At 42.5% G+C, this 27708-nt stretch overlaps 2 protein-coding genes and 1 pseudogene across 13 annotated transcripts in view; 2 read left to right on the forward strand and 1 right to left on the reverse strand.

Moving 5' to 3' along the window:
* Nucleotides 1–600, reverse strand: MBD3L1 (methyl-CpG binding domain protein 3 like 1). The gene has a single exon (XM_053583426.1). It carries the CDS (start codon nt 598–600, stop codon nt 1–3), a length of 600 nt encoding a protein of 199 aa, XP_053439401.1.
* A 52-nt stretch (nt 601–652) lies between these two features.
* On the forward strand, nt 653–6921 carry LOC128580959 (poly [ADP-ribose] polymerase tankyrase-2-like; annotated as a pseudogene).
* Nucleotides 6922–16146: 9225 nt separating this feature from the next.
* Nucleotides 16147–27708, forward strand: part of ZNF558 (zinc finger protein 558) — a 33685-nt gene continuing 22123 nt past the window's right edge. For 2 of the 12 annotated variants that reach the window (XR_008378951.1, XM_053585366.1), the window contains exons 1-6: nt 16203–16382; nt 17022–17112; nt 20856–22379; nt 23574–23690; nt 24238–24326; nt 24963–25089. Coding sequence is in view for 11 of the 12 variants with exons in the window: in XM_053585366.1 (XP_053441341.1) it covers nt 23660–23690; nt 24238–24326; nt 24963–25089 (247 nt within the window). In the remaining variant the exon portion in view is untranslated. Of the gene's footprint in view, nt 16383–17021; nt 17113–20855; nt 22380–23573; nt 23691–24237; nt 24327–24962; nt 25090–27708 lie in introns of all 12 variants that reach the window. The other 10 variants (XM_053585370.1, XM_053585372.1, XM_053585367.1 and 7 more) reach the window with 10 other exon arrangements.

Here is a 27708-nt window from a genome sequence, read left to right on the forward strand (position 1 = left end):
CTATCTTCTCTTTTTTTCATAGTGTTTTTCGGGACACCCTTCTTGGTCTCGCATTTTCTCTGCCTGACTAGCAAGTCCATCTGCAATCAAAGCTATTGCCAGTCTCTCTCTTACTGTCTTCACTTTCCTTTCCTGTTTCCTAATATCCTCCTCTGTGACCAGAAATTGTTTGCACAGGATCTGTGAGATACCCAGACTCACTCTGGGAGTGATCTGTGCCAAATCTGAAGACTGAGCAAAGGTGTGCATGGGACTGGAGCACAGACCAGCAGCAAGAGCCCCTGGCAGGGATGCACCTGTGCAACCAGGTGCAAGCTTCTGCAAGGATTTGGCAAGATCCAAAGCACTTAAAAGTTCTCCCGAGCTGCTGTGGGCCTGGAGTCCTTGAAGTCTCTTCTGCCAGCAGACCTGTTGGGGCTTTTCCAGATTCTCTTCCCATTGGTGATATCTAACCTCATTGCCAGGATGAGATGTGATTCTAGTAACTGGTCTCTTGAATATGTAGCTGGACATTCTCAAAGGGATTGAGATGCTGAAGCCAGAATTTAGTTCGGATTGGTTTACACAGTCGCATTGCTTCCTCTGTGAACTTTTGGCCATCATCCTTCTTTTCCTCCTATGCTATAAAAATAAATCATGAAACTGAATCAAAATGAAAAAGATTCCTTTCTTCTCAGCTGACAATGATCTCAGCTCTTTTGGACTTCCATCCTTCCTCTTCCCTCTAGAGATAGGTCTGACCTGCCTCTTGCAACATCCTCAAGCAGATTTGTATAAAGGACATACAGCTCAAGGTCAAAATACCCCTCCACCATCCTGAAAGCCACTTCCTTGTTTGAGTATCATTTTATTCCCTTTTTGTCCGTATCACTCTCAAATTTGCAAGTCCAGACACCCTCTATTGTGACACACACAATATGTCTTTTTCTAAACATGAAACCCTGGCAGGGCACAGCTCAGGCCTGTGTATAATGCCTGCAATCCTAGCACTCTGGGGAGGCCAAGGCAGGTGGATTGCTTGAGCTCAAGAGTTCAAAACCAGCATGAGCAAGAGTGAGACCCAATCTTTACTAAAAACAGAAAAATTAGCTGGGCATGACAGCGTACACTTGTAGTCCCAGCTGCTCAGGAGGGCGGAGGCAGGAGGATCAACTGGGCTTCAGGAGGCTGAAGCTTTGAGGCTGCAGTGAGCTATGATGATTCTACCTGGGGTGATAGAATGAGACTCTGTCTCAAAAAAATAATCCTAAGTCCTGCCATTCTTGTGTGTGATTTGACTATTCATTTGATTAACCCATTGACCATCAGTGTGTGTTCATCCATAGTGAAATTATCATCTGTGCCACTCTTAGGGACTCACTATCATACGCCAGATATTGTCATCAGTCCAAATGGTCCTGCCCCAAAGTAAATAGTTCAGAAAGCTTACTCATCCTCCACAAGTGTCTACTCTCTACCTTTTTTATTCAAACACCCATGCAATAGATACACATTCCTCAAGAACAAAAGTTATGCCAGACCATCATACCTTCACCTTCGTTTCTCTCCTCCCATTCCTGTCACTCTTGGATTCCGTGATCTGTGACCTCAATAATTCCCTTGGAATAAGCCAACATTCCTTCCCACTCATCATATCTGCCTTGTGAACCTTGGGAGATCCCTGTTGATCCTCAACACTGTAGCTATAGCTGGTCTTATGATAACCACTGAAAAGAAAAAGCACACAACATGCTATTTTGGTACCACTATAAATACAAAATATTCAGCATTAACTGGGAAGAACTTATAATGCCTAGAAATTTTTACTTTCTTTTGTGTGTTGACTTACTATTAACTCCTTAATTTTTCCCCAGAGCCAGTTCCAAATGTTCTCCACTTTTCCTTTTTCCTGGTGTATATTAACTTGCCTGATACAACAAAGGGAATTGCTAACTACTGCGTTGAAATATTATGGGTCTAGTTGCCAAATCTGCAAATACTCCTGATAAGCTTCCTTAGCTTCTAATTTTCTCTAATTTTATTCAATGACTTTCCTTTATTCTCAAATGGTGAGAATACCTATCCCTTCTTCCTTCTTAGTGATCTTGTGCCTTCAATATTCCAATTTAGCCCTCATATCTTCAACTTCTCTTTTTCTACTGAATCTTTCCTTCAGAATTTAAATATGTTCAAATTGGTTGGGCATGGTAGCTTACGCCTGTAATCCTAGCACTCTGGGAGGCTGAGGCGGATGGATTGCTTGAGTTCACGAGCTTGAGAACAGCCCCAGCAAGACTGAGATTTTGTCCCTAAAATATAGCCAGGTGTTGTGCCAGATGCCGGTAGTCCCAGCTACTTGGGAGGCTGAGGCAAGAGGATGTCTTGAGGTTGTTGTGAGCTATGATGCCTGGGCACTCTATCAAGGGCAACAAAGTGAGACTCTGTCTCAAAAAAAAAATAAAGTTCAAATTGTTCCTAACTACACAGACACTGCTCACCTGACTTTCCTGGGACCTCTCCTCAACCACTGCTTTCTATTCCTTCCCCTTGGGTGTGAGCCATCTTCATCCTCTGTCTCTATCCCCTCACCTCCAAGCAATTCCTCAGTTCATGCCAAACTTCTATCTGCCTTTACCATTCCATAGATGTTTTCCCCACCAAGGCCACAATGTCCCCTCTATTACTAAATCCAAAAGGAACTTGTAAATATTCATCTAACCCGGCTGACTTTTCTATTTTTAGTAGAGACAGAGTCTTTCTTGCTCTTGTTCATGCTGGGCTCAAACTCCTGATCTCAAGCAATCCTCCTTCCTCAGCCTCCCAGAAGAGCCGTTACACCCAGATCTGACATGAATCTTTAAGTGGAAAGCTCTAGCAGGGGTCCTCAAACTTTTTAAACAGGGGACCAGTTCACTGTCCCTCAGACCATTGGAGGGCCGGACTATAGTTTAAAAAAAAAAAAAAAAACTCTGAACAAATTCCTATGCACACTGCACATATCTAATTTTGAAGTGAAAAAAAAAAAAAAACACAGGAACAAATACAATCACACCGCCTCATGTGGCCTCATGTGATGTGGCCCGTGGGCCGCAGTTTGTGGACCCCTGCAGTATGTTTGAAACAACTTGGATATGTGAGCCTTATTTTACAAGTGTGGATCTTTTCAAATCTAAATACAGAACAGATCCATCTGATAAAATCCAGCTCATGAATTGAGATGTGTTGTAAGTGGCAAGTACAAACTAGATTTCTGGAACGCAGTCCAAAAAAAGGAAAATACCTTTATATTAATTTTCACATTAGTTACATGCACAAATGATAATATTTTGGCTATAATTGGTTTAAAAATACTTTTAGAATTAGGGAGCAGGCAGAAGGGGCCTTGCCAGCCAGGGCTCCGGCGGCGCGCTCGCGCGGTCTCTGCCGCCAGGGGGCAGCCGGGGTGCGCGGAGCCAAGAGAGGGGTCCGGTTTGCTCCCGAGCTGGTCGAGGCGCGCCGGGACGCGAAACCTGTCAGGAAGCTGGCGACTCCGGTTGAACAGCCGCCGCACCGCGGGCAGGAAATGCATCCCGTTCCAGCTCGCCACAGGTTTGGGTCGGAAAGATATAGTTGAATATTTGCTTCAGAAGGGTGTAAAATTCCAAGCATATGATGGTGGGGGCCTTATTCCTTTTCCTAATGCATGGTTCTTTCGGTCGTGCCAAAGTAGTTAACCTCCTTTTGCGACACGCAGCGCACTCAAATGCACGAGATAATTTGAATTATACTCCTCTTTGTCAAGCTTCAATCAAAGGAAAGATTGGCGTTTGCACAGTGCTCTTACAGCAAGGAGCAGAGCCAACTATCTGAAATACAGGTGTAAGGACACCATTGGATTCAGCAGACTCGTCTGCCAAAGCAGTGCTAACTGATGAATATAAGAAAATGAACTCTTGAAAAGTACCAGGAGTGGCAATGAGGAAAAATGATGCCTCTGCTTACACCATTAAATGTCAACTGCCATGCAGGCGATCGATGGCAGAAAGTCAACTCCATCGCATTTGGCGGCAGGATACAACAGAGTAAAGATTGTACAGCTGTTATTGCAGCATGGAGCTGATGCTCACGCTAAAGAAACGGTGGTCTGGTGCCGTCACACAATGCCTGTCCTTACGGTCACTAGGAAGTAATTGAACTTTTGGTCAAGCACCGTGCCTTTGTAAATGTGATGGACTTGTGACCATTCACTCCTCTTCATGAGGCAGCTTCTAAAAACAGGGTTGAAGTATGTTCTTTTAAGAAAGGGTCCTTGATTGCATTAATGTACACAGCTATGACTTAACAATAAAAAAAAAAAGTTATAAAAAAAAAAAAGAAAGGGTACAGATCCAACACTGCTGAATTGTCACAATAAAAATGCTATATATTTGGCTCCTACACCACAGTTAAAAGGATTAGCATGCAAATTTAAAGGCCACTCACTGCTGCAAGCTGCATGGGCTGCTGATGTTACAGGAATCAGAAAGTATCTCTCTCTGTAAAGGGTGAATCCCAAACATCCTCAAACTCATGAAACACTGTGCTGCTGCCTGTCCACATCCCCAAAGAAAGTATGTGAGGGCTGTTGCTAAGAAAAGGAGCAAACATCAATGAAAAGATGAAAGGATTATTTTTTTTGGCCAGGGCCAGATTCAAACCTGCCACCCTTGCTATATGGGGCCAGCGCCCTACTGCTTGAGCCACAGGCACTGCCCCCAAGATGAAAGGATTCTTGACTCCTCTGCACATGTCAAAGTACTGGTGAAACATCAAGCAACGGTTGATGCTCTGGATAATCTTGGTCAGACTTCTTTGCACGGAGCTGCACATTGTGGTCATCTGCAAACCTGCCACCTACTCCTCAGCCATGGAGGTGATCCTAACATCATATCCCTTCAGGGCTTTACTGACTTACAGATAGGGAAATGAAAACATGCAGCAACTGCTTCAAGAAGGTATCCCATTTGATAATTCAGAAGCAGACAGACTATGCTGGAAGCTGCAAAGGCTGGAGATGTAGGAACTGTAAAAACAAAACAAACAAAAAAAATGTACTGTTCAGAGTGCCAACTGCAAAGACACTGAGGGGTGTCAGCCTACACCACTCCATTTTGCAGCTGAGCATAGTAGAGCGTCTGTGATAGAATATCGGCTGCAATGTGGAGTTGATGGGTATGCTGAAGATAAAGGAGTTCTTGTACCTTTGCACAATGCATGTTCTTATGGACATTATGAAGTTGCAGAGTTTCTTGTAAAGCTTGGAGCAGTAGTCTAGCTGATTTATGGGAATTTACACCTTTACATGAAGCTGCAGCAAAAGGAAAATATGAAATTTGCAAACTTCTACCCGAGCATGGTGCAGACCCTACAAAATAGGGATGGAACTACTTGTTTGGATCTTGTTAAAGATGGAGATACAGATATCCAAGATCTACTGAGGGAAAATGCAGCTTTGCTGGATGGTGCCAAGAAGGGTTGTTTAGCCAGAGTAAAGAAGTTGTCTTCACCTGATGACATAAATTGCCATGATACCCAAAGCCAGTGTTCAACACCTTTATATTTAGCAGCTAGTTATAATAATTTAGAAGTTGCAGGGTACTTGTTATAACATGAAGCTGATGTGAATTCCCAAGACAAAGGAGGACTTACTCCTTTGCATAGTGCAGTATATGATGGGCATGCAGATGTAGCAGCTTTACTAATAAAGTATAATGCATGCGTCAATGCCACAGACAAATGAGCTTTCACACTTTTCCATGAAGCAGCCCAAAAGGGACAAATGCAGCTTTGTGCTTTATTTTTGGTCCATGGAGCTGTTCCTGCTCTTGAAAATCAGGAGAGACAAATAACTTTAGATTTAGTGTCAACCAATGATGTCAGTGCTGTCTTGACAGTAGCCATGCCCCCTTCTGCTCACGTTATAAACCTCAAATGCTCTATGGTGTGAGAATCCCAGAAACACAAGCAGAAGCTCTCTCTTCTGGTCCATCCAGCCCTCCAAGTCTTCCTGCAGCCGGCAGACTTGCAACTTATCTGGGAGTTTATCAGAACTGTCTTCAGTAGTTAGTTCAAGTGGAACAGAGTATGCTTCCAGTTTGGAGAAAAATGAAGTTCCAGTTCAGCATATCTTAATTTGTAAGGAATCTTGGACTTGAGCACCTAAAGGATATCTTTAAGAGAGAACAGATCACTTTGGATGTATTAGTTGAGATGGGGCACAAGAAGCTGAAGGAGATTGGAATCAATGCCTATGGACATAGACACAAACTAATTAAAGGAGCTGAGAGACTTATCTCTGGACAAGGTCTTAACCGGTATTTAACTTTGGAACGATTCTCATAGCTCTGTCTCGTGATAAAGAGTTTCAGTCTGTGGAGGAAGAGATGCAAAGTACAGTTCGAGAACACATAGATGGAGGTCATGCAGGTGGAATACTCAACAGATACAATATTCTCAAGACTCAGAAGGTTTGTAGCAAGAAACTATGGGAAAGATATACTTACCAGAGGAAAAAAGTTTCTGAACAAAATCACAACCACGCAAATGAAAGAATGCTATTTCATGGGTCTTCCTTTGTGAGTGCAGCTATCCACAAAGGTTCTGATGAAAGGTATGCATACTTAGGTAGCATATTTGCAGCCAGGATTTATTTTGCTGAAAACTCTTCCAAAAGCAATCAATACGTATATGGAATTGGAGGAGGAACTGGGTGCCCAATTCACAAAAACAGATCTTGTTATGCCAAGGACAGCTGCTCTTTTACTGAGTAAACTTGAGAAAGTTTTTCCTGCAGTTCAGTACAATGAAAATGGCATGTTTCTCCAACAGTTTCTCCGATTGGTCACTGGTCAGCCCAGTGTAAATGGCCTAGCATTAGCTGAGTATGTTATTTACAGAGGAGAACAGGCTTATCTTGAATATTGAATTAATTACTAGCCCTGAAGTTATGGTTGATGGATAAATAATTGTTTTGTAAAGCTAATTCCACTGAACCTAAAATCATGGAACCAGCTAGTGGCATCTAAGATGTATTCCTTTGCTGAAAAAGATTATCTTGCCCACGGGCCCGCGGCAAAAGGATTAAAAAATGTGAAAGAATTTTAACATTCTGATTTGATGAAGTTTTAATAATGTACAGTGTTTTTTAAATACTTCCTGTTTTTCAGCACTTTAACAGACATCATTTCAGATTAAACTGGGTTTGTCTGCACTAAATTATAAGCACAGTTAACGTGAACCTTTTATACATTATCCGTTGATTCTAACAGAAACTGTAATGCCCTCAACAGAACTCATTTTACTAATACTAATACAGTACTGTGTTATATAAAACACAGCATTTACACTGAATACAATTTCATTTGTAAAACTGTAAATAAGAGGTTTTGTACTAGCCCAATATTTATTTACATTGCTTTGTATTATAGATCTCCTGTTTTGAAACTGCAGCGGTTTACAGAATTTTTTTCATATGTATTGCTCAGCTGTACTGTATCTTGCATTTTCATGGAGTGGTTTTTGCATTTGATTCCAGAGGCTGTGTTGAGTTATTTGCAGAAATGTAGTTGGGAAAGATTGATTTATCACTTTTAATTTACTGATGGAAGCCTTTATTGTCATTAGAAATCTTTATCATTTAAGAACCTATTTTATGAATACTCTGGGGATTTAATTTGTGATATCTTTGTATGCACAAGACTTCTAACTATGGTAGGTTCAAAAAAGTTGAACCTTTGTTCAACTTCAACCTTTGAAGTTGAACCTTCCTTTGTACAAAGGAAGTCTTTGTATGCACAAGACTTCTAACTATGGTAGGTTCTAGATATTAAAGAAGCTTCTTTACTGGCTTCGAACTCTAAATTGCGCATTGGGAAATTTTCTAATATGATTCTGTGAAAATTAAATCAAGTGCTCCTATTTTTTAGAGGGACTAAATCCTGCTACAGAACAATTATGGTGTTCTTTCTGCAGAATACAAATAGGAAGTTAAATTTCAGAGTTAGGAAGGGTGATCCCAGATAATTTCCCAGTCATAGTCTCAGTCCTCTCCTGGCCTCATGAATGGGCAAGTTCAGTGAGATGGGTGCTTCCTGCTCCTGGGTTACCTCTCCATGATGTTATTCCCAGTTGGAAATCTGTTTCCAGTTTGTACACCATATGGTGGCCAAGCCTATGTTCAGTTTGGCAGCTGCAAAAGGAAGTGCTATCCCATAAAATGCTATTCCTGACTATTTTCTTATATAAAACTCTTTTCCAAGAAGGATACTCAATTATCTTGGTACAGAGACATACATACATTATGGCTTGGCAATCTACTTTATTGATTCTAGCTCTCTCTAAAGGCAAGGAAAGATTTTTATTCATTTAATGGGAACATTCCCCTTCATTCTGTTCATCAGTGATATTGGCCTGTAGTTCTTTCTTTTCTTGTAGTATCTTTGGTATCAGGATGATGCTGGTCTTATAAATGGGTTTGGAAGTATTCCCTTCTCTTCAAAAGAGTTTGATAAGGATTGGTATCAAATGTTTGGTAGAACTCAGCCATGAAGCTGTCTTCATCCCGAGCCTTTCTCCGTTGTAGGTTTTTGATCACTAATTCAATCTTCATACTAGTTTAGGTCTATTAGTATTTTGTTTATTTATGATTCAGTTTTTACTATGTTGTTCCCAGAATTGTATCCATTTCACCAAGTTATCCAATCTATTTGGCATATAATTGTTCACAGCACTTTCTCAAAAGATGGAATAAAATAGTTTGGGGACTATTTAACACTTGTCATTTCTGCAAATGGCCTTACACTAGAGGAAGGTGATAGTGGAACTATTGGGTTTTGGTGTGGAATTTCAGCCTTATTATCTCTCTTGTGTATGAGGACCTCTGCCTATCTGATCTTTGCTCCTTCCAACCGTTTCATTCAATTTTCCTTGCCTCTTTCTTGTTCATTAATCAAAACACAGAATGGAATAGTTTATGTCAATTATTTTATTTTCAGGTTAGATAGAAGCCACTGGTTGTTTCCACTATATCAGAGTAGTTTGGCAAAAAGTGACCATTAGGGGGAAATGGGTCCTCTGATCTCAGACAGTCTATGAGAACCTGCCTTGTCTACAGGCCAGTGTGGGGTGCAGGGTGAAGGTCTTTAGCCTATATAACAGGCTGCAGGCAAAACTTTGCATCTACTTTCTGTCTTTCAGCTTCTGTTCACCATCACTGTGGACAGAAAGGGTCCAGGCCTCTTGTGATTGTTAAGCCCTGGAGATTTTTGTTTTGTTTTGTTTTGCAGTTTTTGGCCAGGGCTGGGTTTGAACCCACCACCTCTACCATATGGGCTGGCACCCTACTCCTTTGAGCCACAGGCACAGCCCAAGCCCTGGAGTTTTGTATTCCTAGACTTTCTGTGTTACAAGTGGGGACACACTGCCAGTTCCTTTCTTTAATAATTTTCTCATACCTAACAATATATCCTGCACATAATTCAATGTAACTAAATATACATTGAAATTATTGTTCTAATGCCTACAAATGGCATTTTGTACAAATGCTAAGACTTATTTAGCCATTGTTACTACCCTCCTTTGACAAAAGTTAGACAGCGAATCCTTTTTAAAACGTTTGGAACGTTTCTCTGATTTAGGTCATAATAAAATTACTGGTTTGAAGAATATGCACCTGTGTATGGTTTTTGGCAAACATTGCCAAGTACCTGCCATGAAACCAGCACTTTACAATGCTGATAGCACAGAGTTGGACCATCCATTTTGTAAAATCTTCCCAAACTGTATATTCAGTTTTTTTCGTTACCTGAAAGGAACCAATATAATGCCATCAATTTAATTTGTATTGATTTGTACTGAGATTAGAGAATCTCGATATGGTTGCCTCAGTTTATAGGCAATTGTACATCCTTGTAAGGGCACATGCATATTCATGGCCTTTATCTTTAATGGCATTTCTACTGGGTTGTTGGACTTCTGCTTATTTATCTATAATAGTCTTTATGTAATAGTGGTGTGTGCCCATTGACATTAATTTGATAAATATTTACACACATTATCAGTTTTACCAAGGAATTGTGTGATGGTGTGAAGAACTGAGAAGTGCTATTATTGGTAGTAATTTACCTTTCCACATTATTTAATTATATCAGCTAAAGCAAGAATTTATGTGTATGTGTCTATGTTGAGTTTTTAAATAAAATCCTTGCTACTATGTAGAAACAAAAATCCACTCCAGGTAACTTGCTCAAGATCAAGTTAATGGTGGAGCTGAAATTTGAAGTTGGGTTTGTCAGATATCAGAGCACTGGGCTCCATTGCCATGGTGACCCCACAGCATCTACCCTGCTCATCCGGGGCCTGTCCGGAACTGTACCTGAGTCTCAGGGTTCACTCTGACCTGTAGGATGAAGTGTGGGGCTGACAGCTGACCCCATGAGTTACTTCTAGGGCATCATTCACTCATGCCCAGGATGGAGAAATTTTACCTATTTAAAGTTTTCTGAATTATGTCCATAAGCATTCATGAGGAGCTCATTGGAGGTGTCAGTGGTGACCTACAACTGGAGCTACATGTCTAGACTTCCTTTTTAGACCATGGTCAGCAGAGGTTTCTGTAAAAGGCCAGACAGTAAATATTTTCATACAACACACACTTTGAGAAATGCTACCTTGGCACAGTCATGAGGCCCTGGACCCTTCTTAAGCTGTTGGGTGAATCTACACTATATTCTCGCCCTCACTGCTCTACACAATCAGGGACAGCCCCTAAGCCCTAGAGCCTGCTGAAATCATTCAGATTGGCCAATCTTAAGGCTGCTCCTCCTCACCTAACCCTTTGCCCACCATGGGAAACGCATAAAGGTGCTTGTGCACAGCTCACGGTCTGTCTCTCCCTCCCCCTCCTGACCTGCTGTGGTCATGCAGGCATTTGCCCTGCACCCCCAGGGAACGGTGAGGAGGAAGACTGAAAGTGGAAGACTCAGCTCTTCCCTCTTTCTCTACATATGGCCTCACCATCCCTCCCATTCCCTCCCCTCTCATAGGATGAAATGGTAGCAGCAGTCCATATGGTTTAGGTCACAGCTACTCAACTCCATTGTGGTGGTGATACTGTCCTTACAAACTGACATAGGGGTTCCAGGGAAACAACTAAAGACCCCTAGAACTCTGGGAAGAAGCAGGCTTAGCTCAAATAATGACAATAATCAACCATTGTGCCCTCATTTCTTTGGGAAGAATCACTTTCCTCTTATTTTAGAACATGTGCTGCTGAAGTGAGCACCCCCTTCTTTTTTTTATTGTTGGGAATTCATGGAGGGTACAATGAACCAGGTTACATTGATTGCATTTGTTAGGTAAAGTTCCTCTTATAATTGTGTCCCAACCCCAATTCCCCCACTCACTCCTTTCCTTTCTCTACTCTCACCCCCCACCCCACTCCCTCCTTTCCTTTCTCTACTCTCCCCTTCCCCCACCCTCCACTGTCCTCATATGAGAATTGAGTAGTACATGGGATTCTTGCTTCTCCATTCTTGTGATGCTTTACTGAGAATAATGTGTTCCACTTTCATTCAGGTTAATACAAAGATGTAAAGTCTCCATCTTTTTAATGGATGAATAGTATTCCATGGTATACATATACCACAACTTGTTCCATTCCTGAGTTGGTGGGCATTTAGGCTGTTTCCACATTTTGGCTGCGATAAACAGTCTAGTGCAAGTGTCCTTATCGTAAAAGGGTTTTTTTTTCCCCTTCTGGGTAGATGCCCAGTAATGGGGTTACAGAATCAAATGGGAGGTCTAGCATGAATTCTTTGAGGGTTCCCCATACTTCCTACCAAAAAGTTTGTATTAGAAGCCATGCATAGCTATCCATATAAGAACATCACCTGTTTGGAACCTAAGAGTACTTTTTGATATACCTCCCAAGTCCTGAATTCCAGGAACGCACCCAGCCACTCCAAGACACTGACTCAATTGCTCTTGGACACCCCACCCAAGCTCCTGCACGGTAGTAACGGACACTATTTACTGAAAAGGGGATCTTTCCCCAACAGTGTGTTCCTGTCACCTTTGTCAAGGATGAGTAGACTGTAAGGATGCAGCTTACTTTGAGGAGTCTCTACTCTGTTCCTGTGATCTGTGTGTCTATTTTTATGTAGTGCCATGATGTTTGGGTTGTTATGCCCTGAAAGTATAATTTGGAGTAGGCAATGTGATGCCTCCAGCTTTGTCCTTTTTGCTTGTGGTAGCTTTGGCTGTTCTGGATCTGGCTTTGGTTCCATAAGAATCGAGAATTCATTTTGATAGGGTTGGCATTGAAATTGTACATTGCTTTGGGCAGTGTGGTTGTTTTCATGCTATCAATTCTTCTGATCCATGATCCTGTCTTTTCAATTCTTTGTGTCATCTACAATATTTATCCTCAGTGTTTATAGTTTTCTTTGTAGAGGTCTGTCCCCTGCTTGGTGAAATATATTCCTAGCTATTTTGTTTCTTTTTTTTTTTTTTTTTGTAGAGACAGAGTCTCACCTTATCGCCCTCGGTAGAGTGCCGTGGCGTCACACAGCTCACAGCAACCTCCAAATCCTTGGGCTTAGGCGATTCTCTTGACTCAGCCTCCCAAGTAGCTGGGACTACAGGCGCCTGCCACAACGCCCGGCTAGCTATTTTTGTTTCTTTGGTAGCTATTGTCATCGGGATTTTTTTTTTTTTTTTTTAGCTTACACAAAAAAATTTATTTTCTCACAGTTCTGGAGGCCTGAAATCCATGATTAAGGATCAGTGGGTTTAGTTTCTCCTGCGGCCTCTCTCCTTGGCTTATAATCTTTTCTTGTCCTGTCTTTGTATGGTCTTTTTTTCTGTGCAAGCTCACTCCTGTGTCTCTTCCTCTTCTTTTAAAGACACCAGTCCTGTTAGATTAGGGCCCCACCCTTACAACCTCATATATTATGTATAATGTTGCTATGAACATTCATGTACAAGTTTTTGTGTAGACAAATGTTTTCATGTCTTTTGGGCATATACATTATTTAAAAAAGGTATATCATTACTTTGCTACATTTTTACTCTGATTTTATATTCATAGCCTACTAGACTTCTTGGTTTTAGTTTCTTATTCACATTCTTTTTATGTTAAAGTGAAAGCATAAATCGTTTGGCTATATCATTTCAGGCTTGCTAACACAACAAGCTATAAATCTCCTCTCAGGAAGATTTATGTGTCATGTTCAAAATTTTTTCTGATCCTAAACAGTCATTAATGCAGGTTGGTGTCCTTCTTTGGTTGGAGGGTAACTTGTCAAAGATCTTATTTTCTCTTCTCCACTTGATATCATACACTGAGAAGAACACATAATTTCTATGATTAGAAATAGGGAAAACATCATAACCTACATCAACTCCTTCAAAAATATTAGACAAATCAAATTGAGAGACATTCTAAAAAATTTGACAAAATTATTGGCCTTCAAACTTCAAAGATGCCAAAGTCATGAGAACCAAAGAAAGACTAAGAAACTGTCTAGATCAAGCGTCCTCAAACTTTTTAAACAGGGGGCCAATTCACTGTCCCTCAGATCGTTGGAGGGCCAGACTATAGTTAAAAAAAAAAAAAAAAACTATGAACAAATTCCTATGCACACTGAACATATCTTATTTTGAAGTAAAAAACAAAACAGGAACAAATACAATTTACACCACTTCATGTGGCCTGCAGGCCGCAGTTTGAGGATGCCTGGTTTAGATTAAAACAGACTAAACAGATATGACAATTAAATCCAAGGCATGATCCTGGATTGCAACCAAGAACATGAAAAAAAAACAGTCATAGAAGACATTATTGTCACAACTGGAAAATATGAATATGGATTATGTATTAGATAATACCACCATGTAGTGTTAAACTTCCTGATTTTGCTAATTACTATAGTTTCGAAAGAAATACAACCTGAAGCATTTGGGAGTAAATAAGCATAGTGTCTGCAACTTCCTCTCAAATGGTTTAAAAAAATTTACAAACAGTCTGATAAAGCAAATTGGACAAAAGGTTAACTTTTGATGAATCTGACTCACAGGTATAAGGGCATTATTTGTACCATTCTTGCAGCTTTTCTGTGAATTTGAAATCTTATCAAAATAACTTTCAAAAGAAAGCACTAAATATGTATGATGTCTGAAAACAAACCTAACAAAAGTCATAATATTTCATTAGAATTTAAAATCTGATAGCTTAAAGAAAGGACTATACCAATAGGGGTATGCCACTTTCAAGGATGAAAAAATTAGATGCTAATTCTCCCTAAATGGACACTGAAAAGTTAACATAGGGGGTGGCATCTGTGGCTCAGTGGGTAGGGCACCGGCCCCCATATACCCAAGGTGGTGGGTTCAAACCTGGCCCCAGCCAGCTAAAACAGCAATGACAACTGCAACAAAAAGAAAAAACTAAATTAAAAAAAAAAGTAGTTAACACAGTTACAATCAGCAGTTGCATGTCTTCCAAGACACCCATTACTGACAAACCTGAGTTTCCAAAAGTGCTTAACATAGCAAGTCACAGCCACTGCTGCCCATCATGAAAATGAGCAGCCTTTCACACTTGCAGCTGTTGAAAAGTCTCCAGCTCCCCACCTTGGGGCCCATCCCTGCACTCAATCCAGGTAAACACTGCATACTGAAAGGAGGAAAGGCTATGGCTGGTGGTCTGTCCAGCAAGAGCATAGAAAACAAGAGTGGGGCAGAGGACTCACTGTCTATGGGAAGCTAGATAGGGATCCCAGGGAAGAGAAAAAGCAGGCCAGGGGGGATCACTATAGACTATATCAACATCTAGCACATCCTATACTTTATCACACTCATTGTTCTCTCTCCCTGTCCAACTTACAAGTAAAATGCAAGTTTTCTGACAGCAAGGACTTTTACCTCCTTTGCCTGTGTTTGTGTTTGGTTTCTAGGTTTTTGCTTTTTGGTTTTTGTTTTACTGAGACAGGATCTTGCTCTGTTGCCTGAGTTAGAGTTCAGAGACTTAATCATCAGTCACTGCCTCAGCCACCAGAGCCGCTGAGCCTTGAGGTGCACACCACCAAGGCTAATTTTTTTGTTTCCTAGAGAGAGGGTCTCACTATGTTGCCCAGGATGGTCCCAAACTCCTGGCCTCAAGCAATCCTCCTGCTTCAGCCGCCCAAAGTGCTGGGATTATAACTGTGAAGCACTCCACCCAGCCACTTTTGCCGGTTTTGTTCAGCTCATATCCACACTAAAGCAGCGATTTAGGAGGGCTCAATACGTATGTATTCCATGAGTGACACACTATTCACGGACACACTATATCTGGAAGGAAAGAGGAAGAGAAAACGATGTTCGTTTCTGGACAAAAAGACTGACAGTGGTAGACGTGAGACTATTTTACTGACTTTGTACCACTGTCTGAAGTTTCCCTCCTAGTCTCCTCTTGTCCCCCAGAAATTCTTAAAATAGCGATGAAGCCCTATTTTCTGCCTTAGGAAAGCACGTTGTGGAAAAATGTGCGTATACAATCCAGTTCTACTGGGCTGTGCAAACGTGGAGAGGGAACACAAAACTTCGTTAAGCATCTTTCTCCGTGTTCGTTCAATCAAAGGATTCAAGGAAAGCCCCGCCTTCAGCCCCCGCCCCTGGAGTTGAGTTCCCACAGTTTCAGCCCCTGAGCATACGCCAACTACACCCCACAATTTACATCTGCTTTATTCGCACCTATAGCCCAGTCTGGCGACTGGCCTCTGCACAACTGGCCCCAGCCACAGCGCCGAGTTTGGTACCGCCCACATTCCCGCCCCAGAACTGATCTCCGCCCAGTAGGCCCCTCCCCCAGGCCCAGTGCCGCCCACACTCTGGTCCCCGCCTACATCCCGCCTCCGGGACTGCTCTTTCCGCAGGAGCAGAAGAGGTGCCGCCCATGGCGGGGTCCCCGCGCAGTCCCTCTCCCCGCTGGGGCCTGCTCACAGGACCAACCCTGCCCCCGGCGGCTGACTCAGCCCAGGGCCCGGCCTTGTACTCAGTAAAAAAACCTGACACCTGGGCCGCCCCTTGCTTGTCCGTTGCCTACGTCCAAAATCCCCCCCACCTCCCTGCCGTGGCCAGCCCGAGACCGGAAGCGGACGTGCGAGGAGGCCCGCCCGAGACAGGAAGCGGAAGCGTGGGGCGGTGCCGTGGGAGGGGCCGCGTGTAGCGCACCCTCAGACCGAGTCCCTCGGTCTCCGCAAGTGGGCTCTTTTGCCCCAGCGGGGGGGGCCGGACTAGGTGAGCGGCGGGTGGGGGCTCTGGTGCCAGTCCAGGGAGCGGCGTCGGCTCTGCGTCTTTCCCGGGAGCCGTGTTTCCTCCTTTGAGGCCTCGGGCTGTTCGCTCAGGTTAGCCCAAAGCTGCTGCTTCCTCGCTGTGCCGGGACCCAGTGCCGCCGCCTCCTCAGAGAGCCCCCATCGCCCTTACCTGGGCGATTTTGTGTCCCGGGGGACGCTTGGCCACTTTTGAAACCTTTCTTGTTGTTACCAATTGTGGGGGAGGGGAGGTTGCTAGCTTACTGGTCATCATCCTACGAGACACAGGACAGGCCCCCATAACAAAGAATTATAAATAGTGCCTGGGTTAGAAAACTCTGCTCTAGGGCCTTAAAATCGATGAAGTTCTGCATAAACTATATGCCTTGCTTAAAATTGTTGAGTCACTTATAGGGTCTCTAAGTGAGAAGAGAGTTTAAAACATCTAGAGTCAACCATAAAAATCTCTCTCAAACAAAATGAGTTGAGCAAGTGTCAAATACACACAGCATTAAGCTGCTTACTCCCATCTTGAGTAGCAGGCACCTGCATAGGAATTAGGTAAACCCAGTTACAGGCAATAGGCTGGACCCTGATGATCATATAAATCATTAAGTACCCCCCCCAAAAAAAAAAAAGTAAAAGAATAGTCCTTTTAGCCAAACATTGTATCTAACAACTGTACACAGTATAAAAAGCCTGGAAAGCAATCTTTGTGCCTTTTTTTTCCAGCCAGGAGAACATCTCTCAAGCTCATATTTGTGTTGAAACCAGCCTCATAGTCCATCTGTCCTCACTGATCTCTGGGTTTCTGTGTGACTAGGTGAGTACCATGCAGAACTTGCAATAGGAGGCTCCTTGTATAGAACTGCTAATGGGCTTGTCCTTTGCTCAGATTGTAACCACAAGGAATCACTAAGAATGAGGTTATCTTAAGAATAATTATTTAGTCAGGGGAAAAGTACTAAGGTGTTTTGGTTACATGTGTGAATAAATCAGCAAATACAGTTATATGCAAATAAGTACATATAAAACATATAAGTATAAATATGTGTGACTGTAGAGAAATGTAGATTTTCTCTATGTCATTATAATAAAATTTTTAGGATTTTATTTAAGTATAAATACATAAAGTACTTACATGTATATGTTGTATTACAAGCCTTCCCACTAAAGACTAGTGGAACTACTCAGCAACATTTCTCAGTCCTGTTTGATTTAACTTTAAAGTCGAATAAATCCTCCAGACAGCTTCAAAATACATAAGCACTTAAGAAAAAGATGACTTGAGCTTCCTTATATTAGTAACAAATTTAAAATTGAATTGACCAGCAACCAGATGTGTTTTGAGATTTTTTTTTTCCTAATGAGATTTTAAATCATTTGGGAGAATATTAACTTGTAGATTGAAGGGTAGGGCACTGGTTTCCAAAAAGATTGTCCTCTGTACCATGCTTCCTAATAGTAATTAACTTTTTTTTTAAAACTTCTCTGAAATAACCATATGATGATTTATATTGCAGACTCACATTAAGTAATCATATATTTAATTGTGGAAGTTAACAAATTGTGTGTGTGTGTGCCTTTTTCATTCTAGATGCCCTATAACATTATCAAGGGAATGTTTGCTTATGCAATACATGTGCTTTGAGTGTACAATATAAGGTGACCAACCCCCCTAATTATGCAGGACCAAAGGATTTTCTAGGACATAAGACATTCAGGCTTAAAATCAGGACAGTTCTCAGCAAACCAGGTCACCTCCATGAGCCAATCTAGGTGTACAGGGACCCTGGAGAACCAAATTGACAGGCATGTCTTGTCTCCCTGGAATTTACAGTCTAACAGGGAAGATGGATTTTAAACAATGAATGACAGGACTTAATCAAAGGGAACCAGAGGAACCTTCTTGGGAAGGATATTTAGTTTAAGAGCTAGAGTTCTATGAAACTCTAAGAAAAGAAATAGCTGAAAATGTTAACAAATGGAAAAACATACCATGCTCATGGCTAGGAAGAATCAACATTATCAAAATGTCCATACTACCCAAAGCAATATATACTTTCAACGCACTCCCTATTAAAGCTCCACTGTCATATTTTAAAGATCTTGAAAAAACATTACTTCGTTTTATATGGAATCAGAAAAAACCTCGAATAGCCAAGACATTACTCAGAAATAAAAACAAAACAGGAGGAATCACACTACCAGACCTCAGACTTTACTACAAATCGATAGTGATCAAAACAGCATGGTATTGGCACAAAAACAGAGAAGTAGATATCTGGAATAGAATAGAGAACCAAGAGATGAATCCAGCTACTTACCGCTATTTGATTTTTGACAAGCCAATTAAAAACATTCAGTGGGGAAAAGATTCCCTATTTAACAAATGGTGCTGGGTGAACTGGCTGGCAACCTGCAGAAGACTGAAATTAGACCCACACCTTTCACCATTAACTAAGATAGACTCTCATTGGATTAAAGATTTAAACTTAAGACATGAAACTATAAAAATACTAGAGGAGAATGCAGGGAAAACCCTTGAAGAAATTGGTCTGGGTGAGTATTTCATGAGGAGAACCCCCCGGGCAATTGAAGCAGCTTCAAAAATACACTACTGGGACTTGATCAAACTAAAAAGCTTCTGCACAGCTAAGAACACAGTAAGCAGAGCAAGCAGACAGCCCTCAGAATGGGAGAAGATATTTGCAGGGTATAACTCTGACAAAGGTTTAATAACCAGAATCCACAGAGAACTCAAACGCATCAGCAAGAAAAAAACAAGGGATCCCATCGCAGGCTGGGCAAGGGATTTGAAGAGAAACTTCTCTGAAGAAGACAGGCGCACGGCCTTCAGACATATGAAAAAATGCTCATCATCTTTAATCATCAGAGAAATGCAAATCAAAACTACTTTGAGATATCATCTAACTCCAATGAGACTAGCCTATATCACAAAATCTCAAGACCAGAGATGTTGGCGTGGATGCGGAGAAAAGGGAACACTTCTGCACTGCTGGTGGGAATGCAAATTAATACATTCCTTTTGGAGGGATATATGGAGAACACTCAGAGATCTAAAAATAGATCTGCCATTCAATCCTGTAATTCCTCTGCTGGGCATATACCCAGAAGACCAAAAATCACAACATAACAAAGATATTTGTACCAGAATGTTTATTGCAGCCCAATTCATAATTGCTAAGTCATGGAAAAAGCCGAAGTGCCCATCGATCCACGAATGGATTAATAAATTGTGGTATATGTATACCATGGAATGCTATGCAGCCTTAAAGAAAGATGGAGACTTTACCTCTTTCATGTTTACATGGATGGAGCTGGAACATATTCTTCTTAGTAAAGTATCCCAAGAATGGAAGAAAAAATATCCAATGTACACAGCCCTACTATGAAACTAATTTGGGACTCTCACATGAAAGCTATAACCCAGCTACAACTTAACAATAGGGGGAAGTGGGAAAGGGGGGGGTGGGTAGAGGGAGGGGAATCGGTGGGATCACACCTGTGGTGCATATTACAGGGGTATTTGCGAAACTTGGTAAATGTAGAATATAAATGTTTTGGCACAGTAACTGAGATAACGCCGGAAAGGCTATGTTAACCACTGGGATAAAAATGTGTCAAATGGTTTATGAAGTGAGTGTATGATGCCCCATAATCATATCATTGTATACACTTATGATTTAATAAAAAAATTAAAAAAAAAAAAAAAAAAAAAAGAGCTAGAGTTGCAGACAGATACAGCTAGTCATAGGGCTTGACTGGAGTAGTATGTCCAAGAAATCACTACAGTTGAGGATACTGCACAAAGAAAGCCCCTAAAGCAGGAGAGAGCCTGACATGCTACCTGCTCTAAGAAGACAGGGATAGCTGAAGTCAAGACAAGAACAGGTCAGAGGTGTGTGCCAGACTGACAGGGAGGCAGAACCAAATCAGGCATTATTACAGTGGGAAAACACTGAAGTAATGTGGACAGGAAGGTGATGTTAACATTTAGTCTAATCACACGGATTGAAATGGACTTTCAGGTTCAGAATGAAGACTTTTTAAGAGGCAAGATGGGAGGTGTTAAGAACAAGTTTAGAAATCAGATATTTGTTCCCTAGGCCTAGATTATGGTTGTGAAATAGGAAAGAGATCTTCAGGAGAACTGAAGGAATGTGATAACCCTCTCATTCATCCATGGATGTATCTGACGGCATAGAACATGCCCTGTGCTCCCAGCTCCTGGCTGTGCAAACTTGCCAGTGCCTCCCTCCACCAATCCTAAAGGATCCTTCTTCACATCCTAAAGGAAGTAAGGCCTGAGTATGTCTAAGGCTGTCCTCTCTGTTAATGGTAGCCATTAGCCACGTAGAGCTATTTTAGTTAAACCAGTGAAAATTAAACACAATTGAAAATTCATTTTCTTTAACACACTAACCACATTTCAGTAGTCACATGCCCTGTTAGAGCAGAATTACAGGACATTTCTATCATCATCAAAAGTTCTCTTGGGCAGCTCTGATACAAAGCGGCCAACCCACTGTGACCCTCTTTCAGCACCACCATGTCTAGGGCAGAACAGGAGTCACTGGATCTGTAAGCTGAACAGAGACCCTTCCTTCCCCAGCAGAAGACTTCGGTTGCCAGACAACCCTGAAGAGGGACTTGGAGCCTGGAAATGGACCCAGCACCTGCTCTCCTGGCTTTCCTCTCAAGGGCCAGCCCCTTCTCGCTCTCAGCTCAGTGACTGCAACCACTGTACACCTAACTGCAAGTTAAGTCCCTGGTGGGGAAATAGGAGACATCCTGCACTTTTTTTGTACAAGGTAGGGAAGTTCTGCAGCTCTTGCCTGGATCTGCTGAATTCACACAAAGGCCTCAGGGAAGGTTTGATACAAGAGTCAATATTACCAGTAGTTTCCTATTGTTGCTGTAAAAAATCTATCTCTGAGGTAGATTCCTAGAAGTGAGGTTGATTGGGGAAGAGTAAACATTTTTGCAGCTTTGCTCATCATTGACAAATTTCTTTCCCTAGGGGTTATAACCAGCAGTGTGTGAGAATGCCTGTGATGGCCTTACCAATAAAGAATGTGGCCCCTTGTTGCCTCTGTTGATCTGAAATAGTATCAGTGCACTGCAGTCTCCATCTGTGTTGTTGTGTGTAAGGTCATTGGTGATTCCACCAAGGGTGGAGTGGGGAAAACTATGAGGGAAACTCATTCCTTGAGTTGGTAGTGGGAGAAACTATGTGAGGACTGAGGAAAGAAGACAGAGTAGAAAACTGACTGGAATGAGGGACAGAGACTGGGAAGTAACTGGAAAGAAACCTATGCTCAAGGGTAGGTCCTTGTCACTACAAAGATGTTGGATCAGGCTCTCGTGGTGTGAGGAGGAATCCAGAGTAGGAGAGCTTCAAGGGAAAGGGCAGATGAGAGCATGTCGAGTGCAGGCAGCTCCTCCAAAGCGGGAGGATGAGCCCTGGGCCAGAGCTACAGAGGGCCCTGCAGAGAAGGGCAGCAGCTCCTTGTCTGTGGCAGGAGGAAGGGAGCAGAGCAAGGCGCAAACTGCACTGTTGGTGCCAAGGCAGGAAAGTGGATTCCTTCTCATGACTGTTACTCTGAGAAGTAGGATACGGGACCATCTGCAGAAAGTGAGATGATTTGTTGTCTGTTGCTACCTAGCAAATGATCCCAAACTGTGACCACTTAAAACAATAGTAATCATTTACCATCTCTCACTGGTTTTGTGGCAGGAAGTCTAGCGTGGCCAGGCCAGAAGGTTCTGGCTTAGGATTTTCTGGAGGCTACAGGAGGCTGTCAGCTGGGACTGCATCATCTGAAGGCTCCACTGGTGCTCAAGGCTCACTCCCCTGGCTGGAAAGTCAGAGCTGGCTGCTGGCAGGAAGCCTCAGTTCCATACCTAAGCCTTTCCACAGGGCTGCTTGAGTGTCTTCCCAACATGACACCTGGCTTCCCCTAGACCAGTGTTCAGAGGACTAAGACAGAAGTTGCAGTGCCTTCTAGCTGCACCTGGCCTTGGAAATCACCCATTGTCACCTCTGCCATATCTGCCAGTCCACAGGTCAGCCCTAATTACGTGTGTGTGTGTGTGTGTGTGTGTGTGTGTGTGTGTCTCTCTCAGGGGCTACACTGTGTGTGTGTGTGTGTGTGTGTGTGTGTGTGTGTGTGTGTGTGTGTCTCTCTCAGGGGCTACACTGACCCCAGGAGGCTCAAACCCTCTAGGCCATTTAGGAAAGTGGTCAGCACAGAGGGAAAAGGTGAGGCTATGTGGGGTTTAAAGAGATGAGAGGTGGTCTGAAGAGAGAGAAGCCATGCCGACCTGTAGGATTATTCTCCAGGGCCAAGGTCTCTTTTAACATTGGTGAAGATGCCCTTCTAGAGGCTATAGCATTGCTGCCCTAGTGCAGGCTGCTCTGCCCACATGTCACCGTGGAGCTGTACCTGGCTGGAGCCCTGCTGGGCCACTGAAGGTATTATAGGGAGGAGCAGGTGAGAGCCAAGGGATGGGCTGGCTGAAGGCATAGACAGGGATAAACAGGTCAGCTGCAGTAAGGGCAATGAGCACCAAGGTGGGTGAGCAGGAAATGAGGGAGCGGCTGAGGATGTGGTCCAAGAACGTGTGGTGAGACAGCAGCGCATTCAAGTGCAGCAGAGGTTGGGGTCAGAGAGAGGAGAATTTCTGAATGCTGTTCTGGATGGTAGGACAGGGTCAAGGGGTGACCAGGCCTAGAGGGACTCTGGAAACGTGTGGCCAGGGGGACAAGGGCCCTGGAGCTGAGAAGCTACTGATGTCATCACATGAGGGGGCCTAAAGGTGGAAGGAACATGGAAGCAGGTCCAGAGGCCCCAGGGAATGAGCCAGGTATGGTAGAGAGTGTGGTGTGGCCACAACGTGGGCGGGAAGAGTGTGTCCTGAGCCCTGCAGAGCTGAGGTTCTCAGCATGGACGGGAAGAGTGTGGCCTGAGCCCTGCAGAGCTGAGGTTCTCAGCGTGGGTGGGAAGAATGTGGCCTGAGCCCTGCAGAGCTGAGTTGTCAGGGTGCGGAGCATAAATTGTAGTGTTGGGGACACAGAAAGGTGAGTTTGCTATCAGGTGATCTACCTTTATCACCTGCTCAGCAAAGTAAAGGCCCAGGACAGAAGATGGAACTTGGGTTTTGAAGGAGGTTGTGCTAGACAGGCCAAGGAAGGCACATTCTCTGCAGTCTAAGAGAGAGTGAGGCTGTGGAGACGTGGAGTTTTCCCATCTCTTCCAGAGTGCCATCACGAGAGCCCCCTGGAAACAAGAGAAGAAGCATCCAGCTTCTTCCACTGCCCCATTAGTTAGTGTCAGGGTCACAGGATGGCGGCCATCATGCTACCCCCAACTGGAGGTGAGTCTTGGGGTCCCAGTAGCCCTCAGAGATCCAGGCCTTAGAGGCCCCCACCCCAAAGCATAGACAAGGGAGTTGGCGGGACAGAGCAGGTGAGGTGAGATGGAGCCTCAGGGGCCCTGGGGTCCTGGCTGTCTGCTTGGGTGGCTCTTAGGATTGAAAACTTAGGAGTTTGGGTATCTGTGGATGATCCACCTACATGGTGAATGTGTGGGAGCTCTTGGATTCTCTCATTCTTCCTGTAATAGGTGATAAAAAACATAGTGAAGGTGTTGAACTGCAGTTTCCTTATCTGTGAAATGGGAATAATCTCTTCTTCAAGTATAGTCACAACATCAAACTCTATTTTATGGTGTGGATGAGGCAGAGCTGTGCTCTGGTTTCTTAGGAAAGCTGGGGAGGGGTTGTCTGTGTGGGTGTAGATGTGCTGAAGGGGGTGCCTGTGGGGGTGTGTTGACCTGCTCAGTCACAGGCAGGTAGAAATCTCAGTTGTGTGAGTGCCAGATGCAGGGCAGGCCTGGATTCCTGTGACTCTCTTCTCCTGTAGCAGGATCTTCCCTGTGCCCAGCCTCCCAGCAGAAGGGATGCACAGAGGAGGAAAGGCTGGCGAGTGAGCTCCTGACAAGCTGGTTACAGGTGAGTCAGATACTCTTTTTTCTAAATCATTATTTCTTTGGCCAGAAGTTGGACTTGTTACCTTTCAGCACTCAGAACCTCACAGCCTGTCTAGGTCCTCGGGTATCCCATGATCTCCAGATATCTGATGGAGAGTGAGGGCTGCCCAGGAAATATCAGCCTGTTAACATTTGCAGCAGTTTCAAAACTGGCACCAGGGTCCTTAAGTACATCATGTTTCCTGAGAATTTCAAGAGAAAGCCAAGTAAAGACATGACTGTGTTCCAAACTAAAGCAATTTGTAGTAGCCATGGGGAAGTCATGTATTCCTTTACCAAGAACTTTTGCGATCTCTGCAATATCCCAGGCCCATGCTCATCTTTGGAGGTGGAAGGAAATAAGATCGCAGGAGTTCACAGTCTGAATGGGAAACAACAGTCCCTCTGTGTTAGCAGTGGATTGGACCTGGGGGATAGCCTCTGTGGACAGAGACATTGAGGGCTGAGCCCAGAATCCAGTGAGAGGACCTCTCAGAATCCTGCCCCAACATTTTGTGCTCTGGGGTCCCATCCCTGGTTCTCTCGACCCTGGGACCTCTTCCTGTTCACATTGGTAGGAGTGGTCCTTGGCTAAGCTATGGTGTTTACGATGGTCTAGGACTTGGTAACCTTCAAGGATGTGGCAGTGGAGTTCACCCAAGAGGAGTGGGCATTGCTGGACCCTTGTCAGAGAACACTGTACAAAGATGTGATGCTGGAGAACTGCAGAAACTTGGCCTCACTTGGTAAGCCTGACATCACTTGTGTTCATTCAGTAACTTACATACCAAGACTTTCCTTCTTGTTCATTTATTGTAACGAAATTTATAGAACAAAATTCACCATTTTAAAATACATAATTCAGTAGCTTTTAATGTGTTCACAGTGTTGTGAACAACACATCTAATTTCAGAACATTTTCGTCACCCCTAAAGGAAGCCCCATTACTTTCCAATACTCATTACCTTCCTGACACCTTGCTGCTGGGTCACTGATCCACTTTCTGCCTTAATGGACTTGCCCATTCCGAATATTTCATATAAATGGAATTATAAAATTCATGACCTTTTGTCTCTGACTTCTTTCATGTAGCACAATATTCTAAAGGTTTAGCTATGTTATAGCATGTATCAGTCTTCTTTCCTTTTTATGACCTAAATAATAGCCATTGTATAGACAGGCAAAATTTTGTTGATCCATTCATCACCTGGTAAACATTTGGGTGGTTTCCACTTTTGGCTATTATTATTGCTAATGAATATTTGTGTGCAAGTTTGTGTTTAAACCTCTGCTTTCAATTCTCTTAGGCATATACTAGGTCATCTCTTTCTGTGTTTGGCTCTCTGAGGAACCATGAAACTTTTCCACAGCAGCTGTATCATTTAACATTACCACCAGTGCACAAGGGTTCCAGTATTCTCTGCATCTTTCCTTTTGAGCGTAGCCGTCCTCGGGTGTGTGAAGTGATATCCCATTGCTTTGATTTGGATTGCCCTAATGACTAATGACACTGAGCTCTTTTCATGTACTTGTTGGCTGTTTGTATATCTTCTTTAGAAAAATGTCTGTTCCAGACCTTTGTCCATTTTTTAATTGGGTTGTTTATTTTTTTGTTGTTGGGTTGTAAAAGTTCGTTTTGTATTCTGGATACTGAGCCATAATTCAAAATACAGTTTGTAAATAATTTCTCTGTGAGTATCTTTTCATTTTCTTGATGGTGTCTTTTGTGGTATAAGATTCTTAATTTTGATGAAGTCTGATTATTCTAGGTTTTCTTTTTGCTTGTGCTTTTGGTGTCATACCTAAGAAACTGTTATCTAAACTAATGTCATGGAGATTTACTCCTGTGTTTTCTTCCAGGAATTTCTAGTGTTAGCACTTACTTTCAGGCATTTGATCCACTTTGAGTTAATTTTGCATATGATGTGGAGAAAGACTCAACTTTATTCTTTTGCATGTGTATATTCAGTTGTCCCAGCCCTGTTGTAGAAGAGAGTGTTCATTCCCCACTGAATGGTCTTGGCACCCTTATCAAAAATTATTTGACCATAGACACCAGAGATTATTTCTGTACTCTCAATTCTGTTCTATTGGTCTGTTTTTCTGTCCTTATGCCAGTACACTGTCTTGATAATCATTGCATCGTAGTAAGGTTTGATATCAGAAAATGTGCTGTTTGCTAAGATCTTATTGAATATTTTTGTATCAATATTCATTAGAGATATTGGTCTATAATTTTCTGTGCTTGTTGGGTCTTTTCCTGGCTTGGGGGTCAGAGTGATACTTGTTTGTGAATGTGTTGGAAAGTATTCCTTCTTTTTCTATGTTTTGGAAAAGGTTAAGTAATTCCTAGTTCCTCTTTAAAGGTTTGGTAGAATTCTGATGTGAAGTCATCTGGTCCTGGACTTTTCTTTTTGAGGAGATTTTATGTAGTTGATGTTATTTCAGAACTTGATATAGGTCTGTTCAACATTTCCACTTCTTTCTGGCTAAGTCTGGAAAGGTGGCGTGCTTCCAAGTATTGGTCTGTCTCCTTCAGATTTTCCTATTTCTAAGAATAGAGTTTTTGGTAACATTCATTAAGGATGTTTTGAATTTCTAAGGAGTCTGTTCTTATTTCACCTCTGTCATTTCTGATTGATGAAATTAGGGATTTTACTCTTTTGTTTCTGGTTACGTTAGCCAAAGGTTTATTGACCTTTTCAAAAAATCAGCTTTTTGATTCATTGATCTGTTGTATAATTCTTTGTTTTCAATTTCATGTAATTTTGCTCTAATTTGGTTATTTCTTTTTTTCTGCTGGGTTTGGGGTTGGAATGTTCTTCTTTTTCCAGTTGCTTGAGATGTCTGTTAAGTTGTTGACTTCCTTTCTTTCTGTTCTCTTGAGGAAGGCTTCAGTGCTATAAATTTCCTCTTAGGACTTCCTTTATAATATCCCATAGGTTCTGGTAGTTTGTGTCTTCATTATGGTTTTGATCAAAAATTTGGTAATTTCTTAATCTCATCTATGACTCAGCTATCATTTTACATAAGATTTAGTTTCCATATCTTTGTGTGAGTTTATAGATTCCTGTTGTTACAGTGTTCAACTTTTATTCCATAATGGTCCGACAAGATACAAGGAATAATTTCTGTTCTTTTAAATTTGCTGAGATTAGACTTGTGACCTAAGATGTGATCAGTTTTGGAGGATGTTCCATGGGTTGATGAGAAGAATGTGTATTCAGTTTTGTTAGGATGAAATGTTCTATAGATATCTGTTAAATGCAATTGTTGAATGGTTAATTTTAAGTCTAAAATTTCTTTGCTTAGTTTCTTCTTGGAGGTTCTATCCAGCATGGCCAAAGGGGTGTTAAAATCTGACA

The sequence above is a fragment of the Nycticebus coucang genome, chromosome 3 (genome assembly GCF_027406575.1).
Source record: "Nycticebus coucang isolate mNycCou1 chromosome 3, mNycCou1.pri, whole genome shotgun sequence".
Classification (NCBI taxonomy): domain Eukaryota; kingdom Metazoa; phylum Chordata; class Mammalia; order Primates; family Lorisidae; genus Nycticebus; species Nycticebus coucang.

What these genes read in the sequence shown, in the direction of transcription:
- MBD3L1 (XM_053583426.1), bottom strand. Translation starts at nt 600, where the DNA reads ATGGCCAAAAGTTCACAGAGGAAGCAATGCGACTGTGTAAACCAATCC.